Source organism: Triticum dicoccoides, chromosome 6B (assembly GCF_002162155.2).
Source record: "Triticum dicoccoides isolate Atlit2015 ecotype Zavitan chromosome 6B, WEW_v2.0, whole genome shotgun sequence".
Classification (NCBI taxonomy): Eukaryota; Viridiplantae; Streptophyta; class Magnoliopsida; order Poales; family Poaceae; genus Triticum; species Triticum dicoccoides.
Window position 1 is genome coordinate 569520968 of NC_041391.1, and position 21884 is coordinate 569542851.

The 21884-nt window shown below is 49.7% G+C and overlaps 1 protein-coding gene across 1 annotated transcript; it reads left to right on the plus strand.

Annotated features, from left to right (window-relative positions):
- The first annotated feature begins 5307 nt into the window (after positions 1-5307).
- On the plus strand, positions 5308-13529 carry LOC119321281 (aluminum-activated malate transporter 6-like). The gene is made up of 5 exons (XM_037595036.1): positions 5308-5656; positions 6631-6768; positions 11502-11774; positions 12051-12187; positions 12261-13529. Exons 1-5 carry the CDS (start codon positions 5308-5310, stop codon positions 13527-13529), a joined length of 2166 nt encoding a protein of 721 aa, XP_037450933.1.
- Positions 13530-21884: the final 8355 nt, after the last annotated feature.

Consider the following 21884-nt stretch of genomic DNA (forward strand, 5'->3'; position numbering starts at 1 on the left):
GTCCGCCACGCTTCGCGCGCTTCCCCAAATTTCGTATCCCGCGGAATCCACGAACGGCAGATCGGTCTGCCAGACGCGGGATTTCCTGCGATCCGTCGCTCGGAAATCGGCGAAGTCCAAAAGATCACTTGACGAAGGAAAAGAATGGATCGAGTCGACTGAAGAAAAGTTGTTCACTATCAACAAAGAGATTTTTTGGTTCAAAACAACGCACGACCAGTATGCGAAGGCTAATCGGAAACAGCATCAACTCCTTCATCACTCAAGCCTCAATCCATTCGGGGGCTAATGATGGAGTCATGTACCTAGGGTAGGGTCACAGACCTGGTCTAAGTACCCTGCCCAAGGACACCCTTAGAAGAGATCACCTTCCACTCGACCTACGAGGGACTCACTCGACTGACTTGAAGGACTCGACCACGAAGACTCACTCGACCACCAGAAGGTCAAGAGGCACTCTGCACTGCAACGGTCTGTAATTAAGTAGACTTTATGATAGTAAAGACACTTTATGTGGGGCGTTACCAGTAACGCCTCGGACTTAATGTACCTTAAACCCTTCATTACGTGGGTTGGCTGGGGTCCTGGCGCACTCTATATAAGCCACCCCCCTCCACAGGCAGAAGGGTTCGTCACCCTGTAATCCATATACACATAATCCACTCGACCGCCTCCGGGCTCCGAGACGTAGGGCTTTTACTTCCTCCGAGAAGGGCCTGAACTCGTACATCTCTTGTGTTTACAACCTCTCCATAGCTAGGACCTTGCCTCTCCATACCTACCCCCCACTCTACTGTCAGATTTAGATCCATGACACACAGCGTCATTGGCGTCCAACATCTCCATGGCCAGCTCAGAGCTCTCAATCCAAGCCTCCGGGGGTTGATCCGTTGTGTAATTGGGCACCTCGCGGGGGCCCTTAAAATCCTTGGGCAGACGCTCATTACGCAAAGCCGGCACTAGACACGGCACACCCACGGTCCTAGAAGTCATCCCAACTTCTATACACACTGATGGGTTATGCTGAGGTTGCTAATGAGCCGCTAACTGAGCCGCTAGCTCAGCCTCCCAACATGCCCTGGCCTGATCCACCAAAACATGAGCATTATTATCAGCACGTGGTGGGTCATGCCTGCGGGGCTGGTTACGGTGCCGCTCACTGCTCGAAACCGCTGGCGACACAATGCGACGGCTATAACTTTGGCTATGGCATGGGGTTGAATGAATCCGCTCACGGCTCCATGGCCTTCCGTGCCTCAACCGCTGCGGGAGACTCGCCTTGCACCGGGAGAGCCGCCAGCTGCGACGTTGCAGCAATCATGTTATCTAGAGGTTAGAATAATGACCTGACTGTGTCGGCACCTGCTGAGGCGGGGTTAAATTCAAATGAGGCGGGTCTGCGACACATGGTTGAGTCGTCGCCCCGGTCACGGGCGCCTTGACAGCCCGGGTTACCTCAGGCGGATTGCTTGGTCCGGCCTCAAGCGTGTTGAAAAGATTCCTCGCATCGTACTCCAAAGGCAGACAACTTTGGTGCCTCCTTCATAGAACGGTGTTGGATGCATTCTGATCCAAGCTTAACTGGAAATTTTCTGCTTGAATCCGTTGTGACTCGGCGTCCAGGGCGGCTCGCTCTGTCGCCATCCTAGCATTCTCAGTATTAAGCTCATATTTGGCCTGAGCTATCTCGTCTCGCTGTTTTGCTACGTATGTCTTATGATGTGCTTGAGTCGTCGAGGTTACCTCTGCAGCTAATAGAGCTGCCAAGGCATCCAAGATCTCGGACAAAACCTGAGCCGGCTGGCGCACAGAGGCGCTTGCACCGGCCGCCGTAGCAGTCGTTGAGCCGGAAGTCATAGCCGCAGCAGTTGACGAATTTAGTACTGGTTATGTACCGGCCATGAAGATCGCGACTCTTTTCGGCGTTCATAGGGGTCTGGAATACTATCGCCATCGGAATAGCCCCCAAGCCCGTTGTCTTGCAGTTGATACATTGAATTGGTCTCACCGGTTGACGACTCACCATCAGAGTAGATGGCTGTCTCTCCACCAGACATAGATCCTTCCTCGAGATCCATTTCGTGAATAAAACCAACAAAAGTGCGCTTCACGACGGTTTAAACCTTGGCAGGTTGCGCGCGCCGAGCTGTCTCGATGATGTTGGTGCAGGTATCCGGCTCAGGCTCCGGCTCGCCGATCTTGCCGATGAAGACGTGGATTCCACCGAAGGGGACCTGGTACCCGTATTCGATTGAATCGGCCTCGGGACCCCAGCCTGTGTCGTCGATGTATATTTTGCCGCGGTGACTCTTGGCCATCCGCCCCACGGCGTATCCCTTGATCCTTGAGAAGCTGCCCTTCAAGAACTCGAAACCACCATGCGTTGGCCCCACGGTGGGCGCCAACTGTCGTGGTTTTATCATGGCAGATGCCATAGTGAAAGGACTTAGGTGTGGAGCCATCGCACTAGGTTAGCTTAAAGGGTTTGAAAGGGACAAAGGACACAGAGAGTTTACCCAGGTTCGGCCCCTCTCAATGAGGTAAAAGCCTACGTCCTGCTTCCAGTTGTGTTGCTTGAGTTTTGATTACAAGGGAGTGAATACGCTTGACCTAGTTCTCGATCGTCTCTTTTTTCTCTCCCTAACCCGCCGCTGGGTCACCCCTTTATATACAGGTTGATGTCCGGCGGATTACAGAGTCCCGGCCGGTCCATACAAACATAACCGGCTCGGTTTCTAACTAAACCTACCTTATAGAACAACCTAACATATGGCGGCTCACATCTTTGGGCCTCGAATCGCCTCCGTGTCTTGGGCCTTCAATAGGCTTGTTCTATGAGCCGCCATCTTCATATCTTCTTGGACCTTATCGGGCTTCTTCATCTTTAAGTCGCCAGTGGCATGACCCGGCCCCTCTTGGGTGGGTTATACCTAGGAGTTATATTCCCAACAGTATGTCAAACAGTCCAATTTATTTTGTATGTAATTCTTGAAACATAATGATGTTTACCGGGCATTGGGCATTGCCCTTTTTCTCATTAGATAAGGTAATCCTTTCTCCCTTCTTTTCATGTTATAGTGCATGATTTCAGAAGTATATGAGATAAGAGAAATTTCATTTAGAGTGGCTAAAGCAGAGAAGTACTTAAGATTTTGTCATGTTATAGGCAAATACGTATATGAGAGAGTTAATTACACTTCTAGTACATAAACTTGCACGGTGGGTACAATTTCATACATAAACTTGAAAAATGATACAAATACCCAGTCAAAAAAATGATACAAATTGATCCTATAACTTGTGTTTGAGCCTTTGAGGTATATATTGATACATTTTCGTCTATTGCCGTCAACTCACTGTTAACTCTCCCTAGGTGGCTTGCCAGCATGGCAGGGCCCATGTTCTTTTATGCACGGGTCCCACCTGTAAGTGGGGAAAGACAAACTAAAAAGAAAAATGGTGTGGCTGTACTCATAGTCGCCATCTAGGTTCGAACGTAAGAGCTGACGGCTCGGGTGAGATTAGCTAGCCAGTACACGACGTTCTAGTTCATGTTTATGTTGAGATGGGCATCTTTGTATATCTTCAGGAAGGAGGATTGATGTGAAGCAAAATATATGCATTGTACGCGCGACTAACAGAAATATTGTCCCAGCTGCAACGACCCCGAGCATAGCATTTCCATGTTAACCGATAGAGAATTATTATTTTTACCATCTTCAAGCATTTGTTTTTTAATATTTGCACATATAAACTGTGTATCATGGAGCAGTATAATTTAGAAACCGTGACTAAGAAGTTGGCGAACATCACCAACAAATTTTTACTTTGCAACAAAACTTCTAATCTATTCATTTTCAATCATGACAGTATGACGAACATCAGAAATAATAAAAAATACATCCAGTTCCTTAGGCCTTGTACAGTGGGAGGTGCTTAGAGAGATGATTAGAAAAATAAATCAGGTTTTTCTGAAGCACCGGTGTGTATTTCTACAGGAGAGATGCTTAATTAAGCGTCTATCCTGTACAAATAAGTACGGTGCTTAAGAAAAAAGCCTGGTTTATTTCTCTAAGCACCTCTCCTAAGCACCTCCCATTATACAAGGCCTTAGACCACCTAGCGACGACTGCAAGCACTGAAGCGAGCTGAAGGCACGATGCCGCCATCGTCCCTCACTCACCGGAGCCAGGCAAAACTTGTTGTAATAGTCAGTCGGGAGTCGTCGTGCTAAGACCCCATAGGATCAGCACACCAGAACAGTAGCCGCCACCGATGAAAAGACCCGTAGATCAGAAGGTGCCAACCTGGAGACACACATAGACCGGATCCGAGTAGATCTATCAAAGACAAGCACCGATCAAATCCCGATAGATCCACCGAAGACACACCTCCACACGCGTTTCGATGATGTTAGATGCACCACCGGGACGAGGGCTGCATGGGGAGAACCTTATTCCATTTTTATGAAGCGTCACCATCTCGTATTTCTGAACTGACACAAACTCTATCAAAACTGAGAAAAACATCTAAAAACAAAGCCCTCCTGCCGGCAAGAACCGGAATCCACCACGTCTTCATGGCGTTAGGGCCAGCGCAGATGAGGCGGACCGGTGGCGGTGCCGGCGGGAGGCAGATGACCTAGGCTGTTTTTGGAGAAGCGGCGACGGCTGGGCACTTGCATGATGCAACATCACCAAAAAATTTAGAAGTTATACATCTTGACGTGCAACTTGATTGACGTTAGGTTGAACATAAACAATTCCTTGAAAAGAGCAAAACTGAGTGTCCGCGTGTGCCGACGTGACACGATTGCAGTTTGGTTGTGTCGTCATACCAAATTAGCATTATAGCTGATATAAGGAAGACTACGTCAAATTGAGCAGCCAACGCCTCCAGCCTGTCCCGGCGTGGCGAGAGGCCACCACCGGGCGTCGCGTCACGTAGAGAGAAGCACTTGCCTGTTGCTTCGCCGTCGATGTACGCGAGCGTAGAGACAGCGCAGGTGCATGCCACCAAGCGCCAACGCATACGGTACGGGTACGGGACGGGACGGGAGACGAGCGAGTCAGCCGGAGAGACGAGACCCATACGGTTGCGCGCACGCGGGAGCAAAACCAACCCAACCAGGAGTCCAGGACGGGACTCCGAGCCACACAAGTCAGGAAGGAAACCCGGTACAACAAGAGCAATAAATAGCTCCGAGCATGGCGGAGCCCGGGCTCCCGCGGCGTCCTACGTACGCGCGCGCCGCTGTCGCAAGGGGGGTCCTCACGGCTCGGACGGATCGCCGCCTCCTCGCCGACAATGGCGACGCTGCCGCCGGAGCAGCGAACGCTGCGCGCGGCGCTGGACCAGCGGGGGCTCGCGGAGCCGCTGCTGTCGTCCGACTGGGGCGACGGCCCCAACGCCTCCGGCCGCCACGAGGCGCGGGCCGACGGGCCCCTGCGGCGGGCGGTGGGGGCGGTGCGCGCGGCGGGCTGGGAGCTGTGGACGTTCTCGCGCAATGACCCGAGGAAGCCCGTTTACGCGGCCAAGGTGGCCACGGCGCTCGCGCTCATCACGCTGCTCGTCTTCCTCCGCGAGCCCAGCGACATTGTCAGCCACTCCGTCTGGGCCATCCTCACCGTCGTCGTCGTCTTCGAGTTCAGCATCGGTCAGCGTCTCTTCTTTTATTTTCCTCTTTCCGATCGCGATGAATCTATCCTTGAGCTAAACACGTTAGATTGTCTTGCTATGCCCTAATGCACCGCCTCCTCGTCTATTTGTTGATCAATATTTTCTCCTGGAGCAAATTAATTTCTGAGTAACCTAGGAAAGCTTTACTTTTACACAACAGAAATCAGCAATGCACCAGCATGCAAATAGTACTAGGGTAATGCAATGCGATCGCTACAATGGTGAAGCCTGGGTATTATTTCCACTTTAGTTGCACGTCAGTTCCCTGAAAACGCATTTTGGGTCCGTTGATTTCGGAGGGAAGAAGAAGCCGTTGGCTCTGAAGAAGCCCCTGGGTCTATCTTAGGGTGGTAGGCAACCCTACTATCTATCTTAGGGTGGCAGGCTAACCCATTATCTATCTTAAGGGTGTTGGTGGTGCAGATTCGCCCGAAAAAACTGGTCATCGCCGGGGTTACAAGGATGGTTGGGGGTGGCAGTAGCATGGTCGTGGGTGGAGGTTTAGGGGAAGGTGGGGCGGCAAAGCAGGCGCGGAAGCACCGCAGGCGGTGGTGGCTAGCGGTCCGGCCGGTGGTACGTTCGATGGTTGGGACGTTGGGGAAGAAGAAGGTGGGAGCTTGAGGTTGAAAAAGCAATCTGAACCACTTGTTTTGCACCGGACGGCTGAAACAGATCGACTGACCCAAATAAAATTTTCAGTCGATTTACCCCTAGCCAATCCCATTATATTTTCCAATGCCAGCAATGTTAAACAGGTAATGGTGAAGTTTGAAACCATCGTCACGCCGTCGCGTACCCACCTGGTACTTGCCATCCAGTGCTAGTAAGAAACTTCTTTTTTAGGTGTAGTATGAAACAACAAGAAAGAAATGTGCTATGATCATTTAGCTGGTGCTTATCGTTGCAATGTACACGTATTCAATGGTTGATTTATTTTTTTGTCCCACACAGGTGCAACCTTGAGCAAAGGCCTTAACAGGGGATTGGGGACCCTGACGGCAGGCGGGCTTGCTCTAGCAGTTGCTGAATCAGCAAGGCACATGGGCGACCAGGACATAGTGTTTCTCATCATCACCACCTTCGCCGTTGGTGAGTACTCCCAGGTGAATATCAGCTGATACCACCACTCAAATGCTCCTATACTCCCAGTTAGAAATTTCAAATTTACTTGTTTCAAAACGTTGGTTTATTTTTTGCGAATGTTCACAACACATGTGTCTACACCTCCTAAAAATTTCAGATCCAAAATGAAATACACAAAGAAAAACAAAATGACAAAAAATCCAACATGAATGGTGTCAATAAAGACAGACAAAAGGATGAATAGTGTCAAAACCACACTATTCACATCTGGATTTGTCTTTTTTTATCTCTCCATGTGTTTTTCGAATTTGGTTCTGAATTTTTAAGGGTTGTAGACACATGGGACATCTAAATTTGACATGTTCAAACTGGGAGCATGTGTGTGGTAGTACCACCTGATATTTTCCCCTACCACTAGTGAAGTTTTTTTTTAGAACGGAGACGCTAGGAGCGTCCGGCTTTAACTTAATAAAGCCCACAAACTTAGGCAGCGTTTACAGACGAGGACTAGGACAAACGTCACGAGCGCGGAGGCTCGGGTTCCGCTGGCACGAAGCACAGCAAGGTCACGAGCGCGGAGGCTCGGGTTACGCTGGCGCGAAAGCACAGCAAGGTCGCAGACAGGCCAGAGGCCAGAAGTGAGCTAAGCGAGTCTATTACAGGCCAAAGACCAAAGAGCATAGAGCACGCAGGCTCGCTCGCAAGACAAAAGAAACCACTTCACGTCGTAGAAGCGGCTGGCGGCTCCCTGGCCAAAACGTAGACTTGGCGAAGACGATCTTGAGCTTGCTTCATCTTGTCAGCATCCTTGTGCTTCGCCAACGGACTCCACTGCTGCATCAGAATGTTGCATTTGTAAAGAATATTAGCAGGGTGTGATGGGAAGATTCCCTCGATGGCAATTTTGTTCCTTGTAAGCCACATTGCCCAGACTAGGGCACCGAGGCAACTCCAAAGGACACGTTTACTGCCACCCATCGTCGACGCAACTATGGCCGCTAGGTCAGCGGCCGATCGCGGGTCCCAATTGGTATTGGTGGCAGCTCGGATTGCGCTCCAGGCAAAGCGCGCTAGGGGGCAGCGGAAGAACACATGGTTCGCATCTTCCATGGTATTACAAATGGCACATAAGCTGGAAGACGGGCCGTTGCGCTTTGCAACATTGGCCGATGTGGGGAGTCTATTGCGGAAAAGTTGCCAGAAGAACACCTTGACTTTAAGCGGAATACGGGCGTTCCACAAACCGGTCGGCATTGGGAATGCCGGTCCCTGAACTTGGCATAGCCTGCGGTAGAGGGATTTGACCGTGAACTTTCCGGACGTGGTGAGAGCCCAAGTGACCGTGTCCGCGGAAGTGGACAGCGTCGCCGATTGAGTCAGGCCCAGCAGCTCCTCAAAGCGTGCTTGTTCAAGGCCCGTTAGCTCTCGACGAAAGTGGATCGCGGGTGGGTTCGAGGCTAGGGCCGTCACTACCGTCATCTCCGGGTTGACCGCCAGGGCATACAAGTCCTGAAATTGGGCCCAAAGGGGGTTCGCTCCCAGCCATAGGTCAAGCCAGAAGCGGGCCGAGCGCCCGTCCCCTACGACGAACTTGGCGCCAAGGGCGAAGGCCGGGCGCACCACTTGGAGGTCGTTCTAGAAAGGAGAGCCCCGCGTCCTGCCTTCGAAAAAGTTCCCGTTGGGGAAATATTTATTGCGCAGCATGTCCACCCACAGACCGGTCGCCCCCTGCGACAGCTTCCAGATCCATTTGCACATGAGTGCAATGTTGAGGATCCGTGTGTTTGTGATCCCTAGCCCCCCTAGGTCCTTGGGTCTGCACACCAAGTCCCATCTGACCATATGGTACTTGCGTTTGGGTCCCGCACCTTCCCAAAAGAAGCGGGACCTTGGAGTGTCCATCTTGGCGTGTACCCCTTCTGCCAAGAGGAACAGCCCCATTGCGAACTGCGGCAGCGAGGACAGGCTCGCGTTTGTGAGCACTAGCCGGGCTGTAGAAGAGAGGAACTTCCCCCTCCACGGACAAACCCGCGTACCCACCTTGGTCCAGAGTGGCGCCCAGCCATCTATCGTGATGCGTTTGGCATCCAACGGGAGCCCAAGGTAAGTAAACGGGAGTTTGCCGAGTTTGCAATTGAGCTGGTCTGTGATACGCCTACTGTCGGACAGCTCGAGTCCCATGGGCATCACTTCGCATTTGTGGAAGTTGATCTTGAGCCCCGACATAAGTTCAAAGCTAATCAACAGGGCTTTGATCGTGGCCACGCTGTGCAGGTCCGGTTGGAACAGCAGTAGCGTGTCGTCAGCGTATTGCAGGTGCGAAATCCCCCCTGGGATGAGGTGCCCCAACACCCCTTTGATGTGGCCTGCTTCCGTTGCTTTCCGGAGCAAGGTCGCCAGTGCATCTGCCACGAAGTTGAACAAGAGCGGTGAAATGGGATCACCCTAGCGAACTCCGCGCTTGTTCCGGAAGAAGTGCCCTACCTCTCCGTTCACCGAGACCGCAGTTTGGCCCCCCGAGACCAACTGCATGATTCTGTGCACCCACACCGGCGAGAAACCTCGGCTCAATAGGATTTGTTTGAGGAAATCCCAGTTGACGCGGTCGTAAGCTTTTTCGAAGTCTAATTTAAGTAAAATCGCCGGTTCGCGCGTGCGCCTAAGTTCGTGGAGTGTCTCTTGCAACGCTAATGGTCCCTCCAAAATGTTCCTACCGCGGATAAAGGCAGATTGGGAACGGCTGATTGTGCGGTGTGCGATCGGAGTAAGCCGCATGGCACAACCCTTGGCGCAAATTTTGAAGGGCACATTAATGAGCGCTATTGGTCTGTACTGGCGGATATTATCCGCTCCCGGTACTTTTGGAATTAGGGAGAGCACTCCGAAGTTTAACCTAGCAATGTCCACAAAACCGCGCATGAAGCCATTGCACAGCGCGAAGATGGGTTCGCGCAACAGTGGCCAAAAGTGTTTAAACATCGCCACCGGCCACCCATCGGGCCCCGGTGCCGTGTCAGTTTTCATGCTTTGGAGAGCCTCGTCAATCTCCTTGGGGAGAAACGCGAGCCCCAGCTCTTCGTTCTCCGACTCCAAGACCTTTTGAGCTGGCAGCCAGGCGTCCTCGCTCAGCCTGGCGCGCTGAGGCTCGTCGGTCCCCATCAGGCTTATGTAAAAGTCGTAGATGTGTTTGCTAATCGCTGGTTGCTGGAGAAGGAGCCCCTGCTCCGTCTGCAGCCTCAGGATTAGGCATTTCCTGCGACGTCCATTCGCGTACGCGTGGAAGTAGCCAGTGTTCGCATCTCCCTCGAGCATCCACTTAAGTCCTCCTCGGCGCCTCCAGTATTCCTCCTCGGATCGGAGCAACTCCTCGACTTGCCCTTCCAAGGCGTATCGATGCGCCCATTCATGCTCCGAGAATGGACGCGAGTCTGCTTGAGTGTCGAGGATTGCGATCTCATCGAGAAGTCTCGCCCTCAAAACTTTCTCGTCTCGTCCCTGATTCGCGCCCCATCCCTTGAGGCTTGCACGCAAGCGTCCCCCCACCGCTGTCCAAAACTCCATAGGGCCGCGCTGCTGGCCCGTGGCTTGAACACTTCTCAACCATCTTTCCCGAAAGACGTTGTCGAAATCAGGGGCCTCGAACCACGCTGTTTCGAAAAAGAAACGCGGGCTGCGACGTACCTTATCTTCCCCTGAAGATAAGATGAGTGGAACATGGTCCGAGCCGATCCTTGTTTCAGCAAGGAGCGAGCATAATGGGAACACCACTTCCCATTCCGGAGACATGAAGGCGCGATCCAAGACGGATCTCACCGGGGCTAGTTGTTTGTTGGTCCAAGTGTATCTTGCCCCCGTTCTTGCCACTTCCCTAAGTGACATTGACGCAATTGCGCTGTTGAACATGGTCACCCTTGACCAGTTGATGTTGTCATTGTTTTTGTCCGTGTTCGATCGGATGAGGTTAAAATCTCCACCCACTAGGAGCGGGACCTGGGATGCGGCAACTGCCAGCACCTTGGCTTCGAGTTCTCCCAGAAACTCTGCCGAACGTGAGTGATCTGCCGGTCCATAGACTTGCAGGATCACGAGCTCGCGTATCGAAGCTCTCACACGAATATTGGCTGCAATGAAGAAGGTGCCTACCTCCCAGGACAGCACCTCAAATATGGCACTGCAAAAGCCAAGCAGCATGCCACCCGAATGCCCATTAGCCGGGCTATGTTGCCAAATGAAACGCTCCAAAGGGTCTATGGCTACGAGGTCTTGGTGACGAAAATCAGTTTTAATGGTTTCCTGGAGCCCTACTATATCTATCCCTTCTTTCCTGATGTAGTCGCGAAGTTGGGTGCGCCGCCCCGAGTGGCCGAAGCCACGGATGTTCCAAATGAGCATCCGCATCTAGATGACGCGGTTTCGCAGGCGGATCCCCCTAGAGGTGATCGCCTTGGCCACGCGCCTCGCCTTGCCGCAGCGAGGCGAGGGAGGAGCAGCAACCCCTGTTGCTGTCTCCCCTTCGGGCCGGAGACTTAGCGACGTCGAGGGATCCTCCTCGACAGCCATACGCTCCGCGTGTTGAGCAGCCGCTGCTGCGAGTGCTGCCTGAGCCAGTTCCTTAGCGCGCACCAGCGAGATTAGCTCGCTAACCCCGCCCTCCCCGGTTGGTTCAACTCCACTCTCCACCAACACCACTAGTGAAGTTCCTACGTATCTCTCATAACTAATGATTATTTGATTGCCAGGATTCGCTACAACTTTGATAAAGGTGCACCCCAAGATGAAGCTGTACGAGTACGGGCTCCGCGTCTTCCTGCTCACCTTCTGCTACGTGACGGTGTCCGGGTACAACACGGGGGAGTTCGTCGGCGGCACGGCCGTGAGCAGGTTCTTGCTCATCGTCATCGGCGGCGCCGTCAGCCTGGCGGTGAACATAGGCATATACCCGATCTGGGCTGGAGAGGACCTGCACCACCTGGTAGCCAGGAACTTCGCCAGAGTCGCTGAATCCTTAGAAGGTATGAGCATTGACAACTTGGTGGCCAACTGCTTCCGCACCATCTGGTTTGCTTCTAGGGAGTACCTCAAACTCATCTAGATGAGACGTAATTTGGTCTCATTCACCTGTAAAACAAGAACGAATACAACCCACGTTAGCACACACGCATCTTATAGCATCACATTCAATGGCTATAAAAGGTGAATGAGACCAAATTAAATCTCATCTAGATGAGTTCTAGCAAAACTGTTGCTTCTAAGATCTGGAAAACCGCTTTGGTTGCTGGTTGTTGCAGGATGTGTCGATGGATACCTGACATGCATGGAGTACCAAAGGGTTCCTTCCAAGATTCTCACGTACCAAGCTTCCGATGATCCTCTGTACAGTGGGTACAGGGCGGCTGTCGAGGCACAGACACAAGAGGAAACACTGGTCTGTCTTCTTGCTCGAGCCTCGGTCTAGGATTTTTTTCTCGCGTGTTTCTAACATGGTTGTGTGTTGGCAGCTGGGGTTTGCTATATGGGAGCCACCGCACGGGCCATACAAGATGATGAAGTACCCCTGGCAGAGCTACACCAAGGTTGGCGGCGCGCTAAGGCACTGCTCCTTCGCCGTCATGGCGCTTCACGGGTGCATACTGTCGGAGATCCAGTCGGCGCCGGAGAACAGGCAGGTGTTCAGCGCGGAGCTCCACAGGGTGGGCGATGAGGCGGCCAAGGTGCTGCGGGAGCTCGGGCACCGGGTGAAGACCATGACCAGGCTGAGCTCGCCCAACATCCTCTCCGAGGTCCTCCACGCCGCTGAGGAGTTGCAGAAGAAGATCGACCAGCGGTCCTACCTCCTCGTCAACACGGACCGTTGGGGGGATGACACCGCCGCCTCCTCCACCACCTGCAGCCGGCACGAGGCAAGATCCGGAGCCTCCAAGGACAATGAGGCGCCACCGCCGCCGTCGGAGCACGCCGTCGTCATCAACATCCCTCCAATGCACAATTCGGAGTCGAACACGTCCCTCGTCCGGACCGCCAGCGTCAACGTCCCTCCACTGCACAAGTCGGAGTCGAACACGACCCTCGCCCGGGCCGCCGTTGCCAGCATCCCTCCACTGCACAAGTCGGAGTCGACCACGACCCTCGCCCGGGCCCCGGGCGTCAACATCCCTCCACTGCACAAGTCAGAGTCGACCACAACCCTCGCTCGGGACGCCGTTGCCAGCATCCCTCCGCTGCACAAGTCGGAGTCGAACACGACCCTCGCCCGGGCCGCCGGCGCCAGCATCCCTCCACCGCACAAGTCGGAGTCGAACACGACCCTCGCCCGGACCGCCAGCGTCAGCATCCCTCCACTGCACAAGTCGGAGTCGACCACGGCCCTCGCCCGGGCCGCGGCCCTCGGCAACATGCACAAGTCGGAGTCGAACACGTCGCTCGCCCGGTTCGACTCGGCGGCGTCGTGGGCGGCCATGTCGTTGGCGGACGGCCTGGCGCTCAAGCCCCAGGGGTCCTGGCACCACCGGATGCCGCCGTTCCACCCGGGCCAGCCGCCCGACGCCGCGGAGGCGAGGACGTACGAGAGCGCGAGCGCGCTGTCGCTGGGCACCTTCGCGTCGCTCCTCATCGAGTTCGTGGCGCGGCTCGGGAACCTCGTCAACGCCGTGGAGGAGCTCAGCGACAAGGCCGCCTTCAAGGATCCCGTGGAGGAGCCATCCGTGTTAAGCAGGGAGGAGACTGGTGTTTTTGGCAGAATGACCAAGTTTTTCAGGCTGAAGAGATGATGTGGATGGCAAGAGAAGAGACTATATAAAACACTAATTGATGGTTAATGGGTAGCCCGATGTTGTTCAATTACCCTGACTTGGGTGTACCAAGGAAGCATGTAGAAGGTCTGTTATAGTACAAGTTATACATGTAAATACAAATGTGAAAATCGGAGAATATGAAATGCTTTCTGATGCAGTAAAGTGAAACAGGGTGAGAGGAATACTCTGTAATAACCAAAGTTTTTAAACAGCGGACTCTACTGCATTTAGCAGGGTCTCACTAAACAGGACTGAGATCCAGTGACTTGCCTATTGCAAGTCACGTTGTAACTGGCCCCCTCTCATCTGCCATCCAATGTAGATCTAACGTGTGAGATTGGCCCAAGTGAAACCAAGCCACAGCTAACAGGGACGGACGAGGGCTATGGCGGGAGGCCGCGGCGCGGACGAGAGGGTTGAGGGCGACCGTCTCCGTCGCGGAGGAGAGGAAGGCGAGCCGGCACGCAGGGGAGAGTCTAGGGAGAGAGAGGAAAGCTGCGCAAGTGCCCCTGGAAGCGAGGCAGCTCGGCGCCATCGCGGAGGAGGAGCTACGCTTCCATGGAGGAGAGCGACGAGGGGCTCCGGCGTCGCTGCAGAGGAGGGAGGAGATCCGCTGGCACTGCACCGGGCGATTCGACGGGAACCTCTCCGGATGATTATGTCGTGAGTCCCCTGTTGTTCATATTCAGACTGCAACATTTTCTGAATTTTTACTTTGGCTGAAGTTGTTCTTACTGGTACACCAGATCAGCCGTATAAATGCACTAAATGTTCTGCTTGACTGCTTTTTTTTTATCTTAATAAATTGCATATCTGCAGCATCTTGACTCGCCTTTCTGAAATTGTAGCTTATCTCTCATGGTGCAATGGAAGTACTCCGTATACTACAAGATAGCTTCTCTGCATTGTTGTTTGATTAGTAACAAGTATACAACATCCCATGTCTGAAACTTTGTTTGATTTAGTAACAAGTAACAAATCAGACAGGGCAAGAAACCTGCACATTTTCTGCTTCGCTGCCATTTTTGTTAAGTAATGTGCACATGAAACCCAATCATGTATATGTACCACTAGTAGAAAAAGGGTCAAATGTGAGACACATTAGTTCCAGTTTGTAACAGAACCGGCACTAATGTGTCCATTAGTGCCGGTTCCAACGGCTAGCCGGGAGGAGCTCTTTAGTACCGGTTCGTGGCAAACCTTTAGCACCGGTTCGTGCCACGAACCGGTACTAATGAGAGTGGTGGCAGGTTGTTGTCAGAGTGGGGCCCTTCCAGCACCTTTAGTACCGGTTCGTGACACGAATCGGTACTAAAGGTCGTCCTATATAAATCCTTCGTCCACCCGCACTCTGTTCTTCCCCTCCCCTCTCCCTCTCTTTTGTTCTTCCCTTCTTCCTCTCGAGTTCATCACAAAATTTGCCCTAAATTTGTCAAGATTTGCAGGCCCTCATCCATTCAAATGATCACCAAGGTTAGCAACTTTGTCCTTTCATCTCTCATTGCTAGATTAGCTCTTGCATTGGTTTATATAGTGATTAATTGTGGGTTTTAGTAATTTGGGAGGAATTATATGTGGTAGTATTTGATTTATATGCAATTTGAGGTCAAAATAACACTTAGTTTGCATATGTAGGTGTGGTTTACTTAGTGCCTTCTAAATCTCCGTCGTAACCACCGTCGATCGCCCGCACCGTCCCGTCGCCGGCACCACCTTGTGGTGAGCCTCTTGTTCATGAAATTTTATATAAAAAAATGATGTTTGTGTGATTTGGATATATAGTTACTCGTATAATAATTATCTTACCCGTACGTTGTTTGTTATACATAGTGCCATGGTTTTGATATCCGTCCTCGTCGGCCCTCGTCCTTGTTATGATTCGGATGTGGTATATTCTCTTTTAAAACTATTTGTTGCATTTCATGTTTATGACAAATAATTATGCCCATCAAGTTGACATAGATATTTTTATCTAGAAGGTATGTGAACCGGAAATTCCAACCGACCCTATTGTCGAGAGGTTAAATTTAGTTGAAAGAGAAAACGAGTACTTGAAAGAAAAATTGAAAAGAATTGAGGGGGAGAAGATGGAATTGGAGTTGCATGTTGCCGATGTCGTCGATGATGACAAGATCAAGATGGAGAAAATGCGCTTGAAGATTAGAAAGATTAGAAAATATGCCATCGATAGTGAGGCTTGGTATCATTATACTGTTGGATCAATTGTTACCTTAGTTGCGATCTTGATCGCATTTGTTGTTGCATTTAAATGCTTTAGCTAGAGAGTTATTTGTTTGTTGCATTTAAGTGTTGTATGAACTTTATGTATGAACTTGTATTAATTTGGTCTATTCGGTGTTGTGTAATGAAGATGAGCCGGCAATGGATGTACGATGACTGATGCTCTCCCCAGTTCGTTGAGGGCGTGCATACTTTTCTGCTTGCGGCTGAGGCAAACAAGCGGGCGGATGGTTTTATGCCTTGTCCATGTGCTGGCTGTAAGAATGATCGCAATTACTCTACGTCAAGAACCATTCACGTCCACCTGTTTGAGTCCGGTTTCATGCCTCACTATAATGTTTGGACCAAGCACGGAGAAAGAGGGGTTGTGATGGAAGACAATGAAGAAGAAGAGGACGACGACAGCTATCCTGGCCATGGGTTCCCTGAATACGATGATACAACAATGGGGGAAGAAGCTGAGCCGGTAATGCGGGAAGAAGCTGAGCCGGCAATGCGGGAAGAAGCTGAAGAAGAGGCATCAGATGAGCTCGTTGATGATCTAGGTCGGGCCATTGCCGATGCAAAGAGAAACTGCGCAAGTGATTTGGAGAAGAAGAAGTTGCAGCGCATGTTAGAGGATCACAAAAAATTGTTGTACCCGAATTGCGTAGGTGACAAGAAAAAGCTGGGCACCACACTAGAATTGCTGCAATGGAAGGCAGAGAATGGTGTATCTGACAAGGGATTTGGAAAGTTGCTGGTAATGATAAAGGATATGCTTCCAAAGGACAACGAATTGCCCGAGAGTACGTACAAAGCAAAGAAGGATGTCTGCCCTCTAGAGTTAGAGGTGCAGAAGATACATGCATTCCCTAATGATTGCATCCTCTACCGCGGTGAGTACGAGGATTTGAATGCTTTCCCGGTATGTGGTGCATTGCGCTATAAGATCAGCCGCGATGAGCATGGTGATGTCGAGGGCGAGCGCCCCAGGAAGAAGATTCCTGCCAAGGTGATGTGGTATTCTCCTATAATACCACGGTTGAAACGTTTGTTCCAAAATAAAGAGCATGCCAAGGCGATGCGATGGCACAGATAAGACCGTAAGAAAGACGGAAAGTTGAGAGTACCCGCTGATGGGTCGCAGTGGAGAAAAATCGAAAGAAAGTACGGGAAGGAGTTTGCAGATGACGCAAGGAGCGTATGGTTTGGGCTAAGCGCAGATGTCATTAATCCTTTTGGGGAGCAGAGCAGCAACCATAGCACCTGGCCTGTGACTCTATGTTTGTATAACCTTCCTCTTTGGTTGTGCATGAAGCGGAAGTTCATTATGATGCCAGTGCTCATCCAAGACCCTAAACAACCCGGCAACGACATTGATGTGTACCTAAGGCCATTAGTTGAAGAACTCTTACAACTGTGGAATGGAACAGGTGTATGTGCATGGGATGAGCACAAACAGGAAGAATTTGACCTAAAGGCATTGCTGTTCATGACCATCAATGATTGGCCTGCTCTCAGTAACCTTTTAGGACAGACAAACAAGGGATACCACGGATGCACGCACTGTTTGGATGATACCAACAGTATATATTTGAATAGTTGTAAGAAGAATGTGTACCTGGGACATCGTCGATTTCTTCCGAGTAGGCATCCCGTAAGAAAGAAAGGCAAGCATTTCAAAGGTGAGGCGGATCACCGGACGAAGCCTCGCCACCTTACTGGTGCTGATGTACATGATATGGTCAAGGATTTGAAGGTGATATTTGGAAAGGGTCCTGGCGGACAACCTGTTCCAAAGGACGCTGAGAGACGCGCACCCATGTGGAAGAAGAAATCTATATTTTGGGACCTGCCATATTGGAAAGACCTAGAGGTCCGCTCCGCAATCGACGTGATGCACGTGACGAAGAATCTTTGCGTGACCCTGCTTGGCTTCTTGGGCGTGTATGGGAAGACAAAAGATACACCTGAGGCACGGGAGGACCAGCAACGTATGCACGGAGAAGACGGCATACATCAGGGTCATGCAAGATACGCTCTTACCAAAGAAGAGAAGGAAATCTTCTTTGAATGCCTGCTCAGTATTAAGGTACCGTCTGGCTTCTCGTCAAATATAAAGGGAATAATAAACATGGCAGAGAAAAAGTTCCAGAACCTAAAGTCTCATGACTGCCACGTGATTATGATGCAACTGCTTCCGGTTGCATTGAGGGGGCTTCTACCGGAAAACGTTCGATTAGCCATTGTGAAGCTATGTGCATTTCTCAATGCAATCTCTCAGAAGGTAATCGATCCAGAAATCATACCAAGGTTACAGAATGATTTGGTGCAATGTCTTGTCAGTTTCGAGTTGGTGTTCCCACCATCCTTCTTCAACATCATGACGCACGTCCTAGTTCACCTATGCAAAGAGATTAACATTTTGGGTCCTGTATTTCTACACAATATGTTCCCCTTTGAGAGGTTCATGGGAGTCTTAAAGAAATATGTTCATAACCGTGCTAGGCCAGAAGGAAGCATCTCCAAGGGCCATCAAAATGAGGAGGTCATTGAGTTTTGTATTGACTTTATTCCTGACCTTAAGCCGATTGGTGTTTCCTGAATCGCGGCATAAGGGCAGACTGGATGGAAAAGGCACGCTAGGAGGGGAACAAATAATATGTATGGACGGACATTCTCTCACTGAAGCACACTACACAGTTCTATAGAATTCCGCCTTGGTGGCTTCGTATATGGATGAACACAAGAATTTGCTACGCTTCAAACACCCGGAGCGGTCTGATGACTGGATTACACGTGAACAAACCAGGAGTTTCGCCAGCTGGTTGCAGACACGTACCATGCATGACACCTCTATTGAAGATGACCTGTACTTGTTGTCCCAGTTACCATCTTCGAATATAATGACTTTCAAAGGGTACGAGATAAATGGTAATACATTTTACACGATCGCCCAAGATAAGAAGAGCACCAACCAAAACAATGGTGTCCGCTTTGATGCAGAAACCAAGACGGGAAAGGAAACATATTATGGTTATATACAGGACATATGGGAACTTGACTATCGACGTGGTTTAAAGATCCCTTTGTTTCGGTGCAAATGGGTCAATATGACACGAGGCGGGGTAACGGAAGACCCGCAGTACGGAATGACAACAGTGGATCTCAACAATCTTGCGTATGCAGATGAACCATTCGTCCTAGCCAATGATGTGGCACAGGTTTTCTATGTGAAGGACATGTCTACCAAGCCAAGAAAAAGAAAAGATAATGAAGCGAATGCATCGTACGATGAGCCAAAGAGGCACATAGTTCTTTTTGGGAAGAGAAACATTGTGGGAGTGGATAACAAGACAGACAAGTTAGAAGATTATGAAAAGTTTGATGAAATTGCTCCATTCACAGTGAATATTGACCCGAGCATCCCGTTAAATGACGAAGATTTTCCATGGTTACGGCGCAAAGGGACACACGCGAAGAAAAAGTTTCACACCCAAAGATCTGGGATGTGATCGGCTTCACTAGCTATCATCATTTTCTTCTGTGTTTCGCACCGAGAGGGGAATCTCTGTAATAGTTAGGGTAGTTATGTGTTTTGGCATTTGAAACGCAAAGAAATTTTATGTGCAAACAAATTCACACTAATTTCAAATAATTCAAAATTTAACTATTCAAATTTGAAAACTACGGGCACTAACAGAAAAAATAGCAGAAAAGAAAGAAAAACTATAGCTGAAAAGAAAAAAACTATATAAAAAAACTACTCAAAAATAAATAGAAGAAAATAAATATAGAAGAAAAGAAAAAACTACTCAGAAATAAATAGAAGAAAAAATAAAGCAGAAAAGAAAAAAAATTATATTTACTATTTTTCAATCGTTTACAAAATGACCGTGAAATTGGAAATCGCTACAAAATGAACTTTGAAAATGTTGAATTTTGGCAAACTAGATGAAAAACTACTCACAAATAAATAGAAGAAAATAAATATAACAGAAAAGAAAAAACTATACAAAAAACTACGCAAAAATAAATATAAGAAAATAAAGCAGAAAAGAAAAAAACTATAAAAAAATTGGGACGCTGCCCTGTGGGCCTGATAGGCCACAGGTGTGTAATTACAGGCCTTAAAGGCCTAGCAGACTCACAGGGCAGCGCCCAGAGTTTAGGCCCATAAGCCTGCTAGCTATATAGAGGAGTTCGAAGTGGTAGCCGTGGCTGGGTTTATAAACCAGTGCGGCTGCCCTTCGCCCGGCGAGGTGGGACTAAACTTTGGGGTGGCAGCGCGACCCCTTTAGTACCGGGTCGTGGCACAAACTGGTACTAAAGGGGGGTCCTTTAGTACCGGTTTGTGCCACCACCCGGTACTAAAGGGGGTCGCTTCCCGCCGCTTGGCCTGGCCAAAACAGGTCTTTAGTACCGGTTGGTGGCTCCAATCGGTACTAAAGGTGCCTTCTATATATACTCGACTTACGAAATTTTTATTCATCCTCTGTTTCCGTCGTCTCTGTCCCCGTCGCTGCCCTCGTCTCCGTCGCCGCCCCCATCCCCGTCGCCGCCCTCGTCTCCGTCGCTGCCCCGGGCCCGCCCCCGTCCCCGTTGCCGCCCCCGTCCCCGTCGCCGCCCTCGTTTCCGTCGCCGCCCCCCGTCCCCGTCGCCGCCCCCGTCCCCGTCACCGCCGTCGCCTCGCCGTCGTCGTCGCCCCGCTGTGAGCTCTCCCCCTCTAACCTCTCTCCCTCGCCCCCGGCGGCCACCATGGGCGCCGCCCCTCCCGGCCCCGAGCACACACACACACACAAGCGCATGAATTAGTATATAATTAGATTATTTAGATTATTATTGTTTTAGTTATCAAAACACACACACACACACACAAGCATGAATTAGTATATAATTTAGATTATTTAGATTATTGTTGTTTTAGTTATCAAATTTTTTTTATATGGAACACACACACACACATATGTATGAATTAATGTATGTATATATTAGTATATACGTATTTTGTATGTTTAATTAGTTTAGATTATTTAGATTATTATTGTTTTAGTTATCAAAATTTTTTATATGGAAATTAGTGTTTAATTAGTATGGAAATTTTTTATGTTTAATTAGTATATAATTTAGATTATTATTATTAGTATATAATTAGTGTTTAATTAGTATGGAAATTTTTTATATAATGTTGTTTTTCAGTTTTTTAATGGATGTATAGAAGTTGTGTTTTCTGTTTTTAGTGTTAGATGCTTAATTAGTATGAAATAGTATATATATTTTTGAAATAGTAGAAATGTTAGAAATTTTAGTTATCAAAATCCAATCATTAAAAAAATATTACTTTTTGCGGGCATATAGCTAGTATTTGTTCTCGACGATGCCCGGCCCGCATCCTCGCCGTCGACCCGTGTGGCGACCGATTCTCCGGGTACTAATTCCCAGAAAATGGCCCTTGTGCTCATCAGCCCCAGGATAACTGTTAGCTGATGAGGCACCAACTTGATGCAGAAATTCCAAGCAAATACAAAGTATGTAGTACAAGACCATTCTGGTCTGTGAGTACAACAAATGGTTTCTAGTGGTTGATGGCGGAAGCGGGCTGTAAATCATCAGTGTCTATGGGACTCCATTTCCCACGGGAACAGCTGACCAGGTTAACTCCTATCTTCGCGAGGCTGCTATCACCATTGCTTAGGTTCTGGGGCTGTCATCACGTCGCTCCTCTCCGTGCAAGAAATCAGGCCAAGACAATAGCCAGGGACAAGCCAGTGAGTACTTTGAATGTACTCGCAAATATTATGAATACGGGTATAATATAACAACGATGTTCCGAAATATTAATGCTCATGACGTCAGTCACAAAAATAAATCTCTGATGCATGTAAGCAGGTTATTTATGAAAATGCAATAACATAGCAGTATTAAAATTTTGAAATAAATAACAAATATGCCACAGTCGGGCGTCTTAGCGACACCACATAAAGGGCTTTTAAAAGAAATGCCACAGTCGGGCGTCTGGGCGACACCACATAAAGGGCTTTTAAGAGAAATGCCATAGTCGGGCGTCTGAGCGACACCACATAAAGGGCTTTAAGATAAATGCCACAG

Coding starts and splice junctions, on each gene's coding strand:
- LOC119321281 (XM_037595036.1), top strand. CDS start 5,308: ATGGCGACGCTGCCGCCGGAGCAGCGAACGCTGCGCGCGGCGCTGGAC. Junction 5,657..6,630: donor CGTCTTCGAGTTCAGCATCG/GTCAGCGTCTCT, acceptor TGTCCCACACAG/GTGCAACCTTGAGCAAAGGC. Junction 6,769..11,501: donor CATCACCACCTTCGCCGTTG/GTGAGTACTCCC, acceptor TTTGATTGCCAG/GATTCGCTACAACTTTGATA.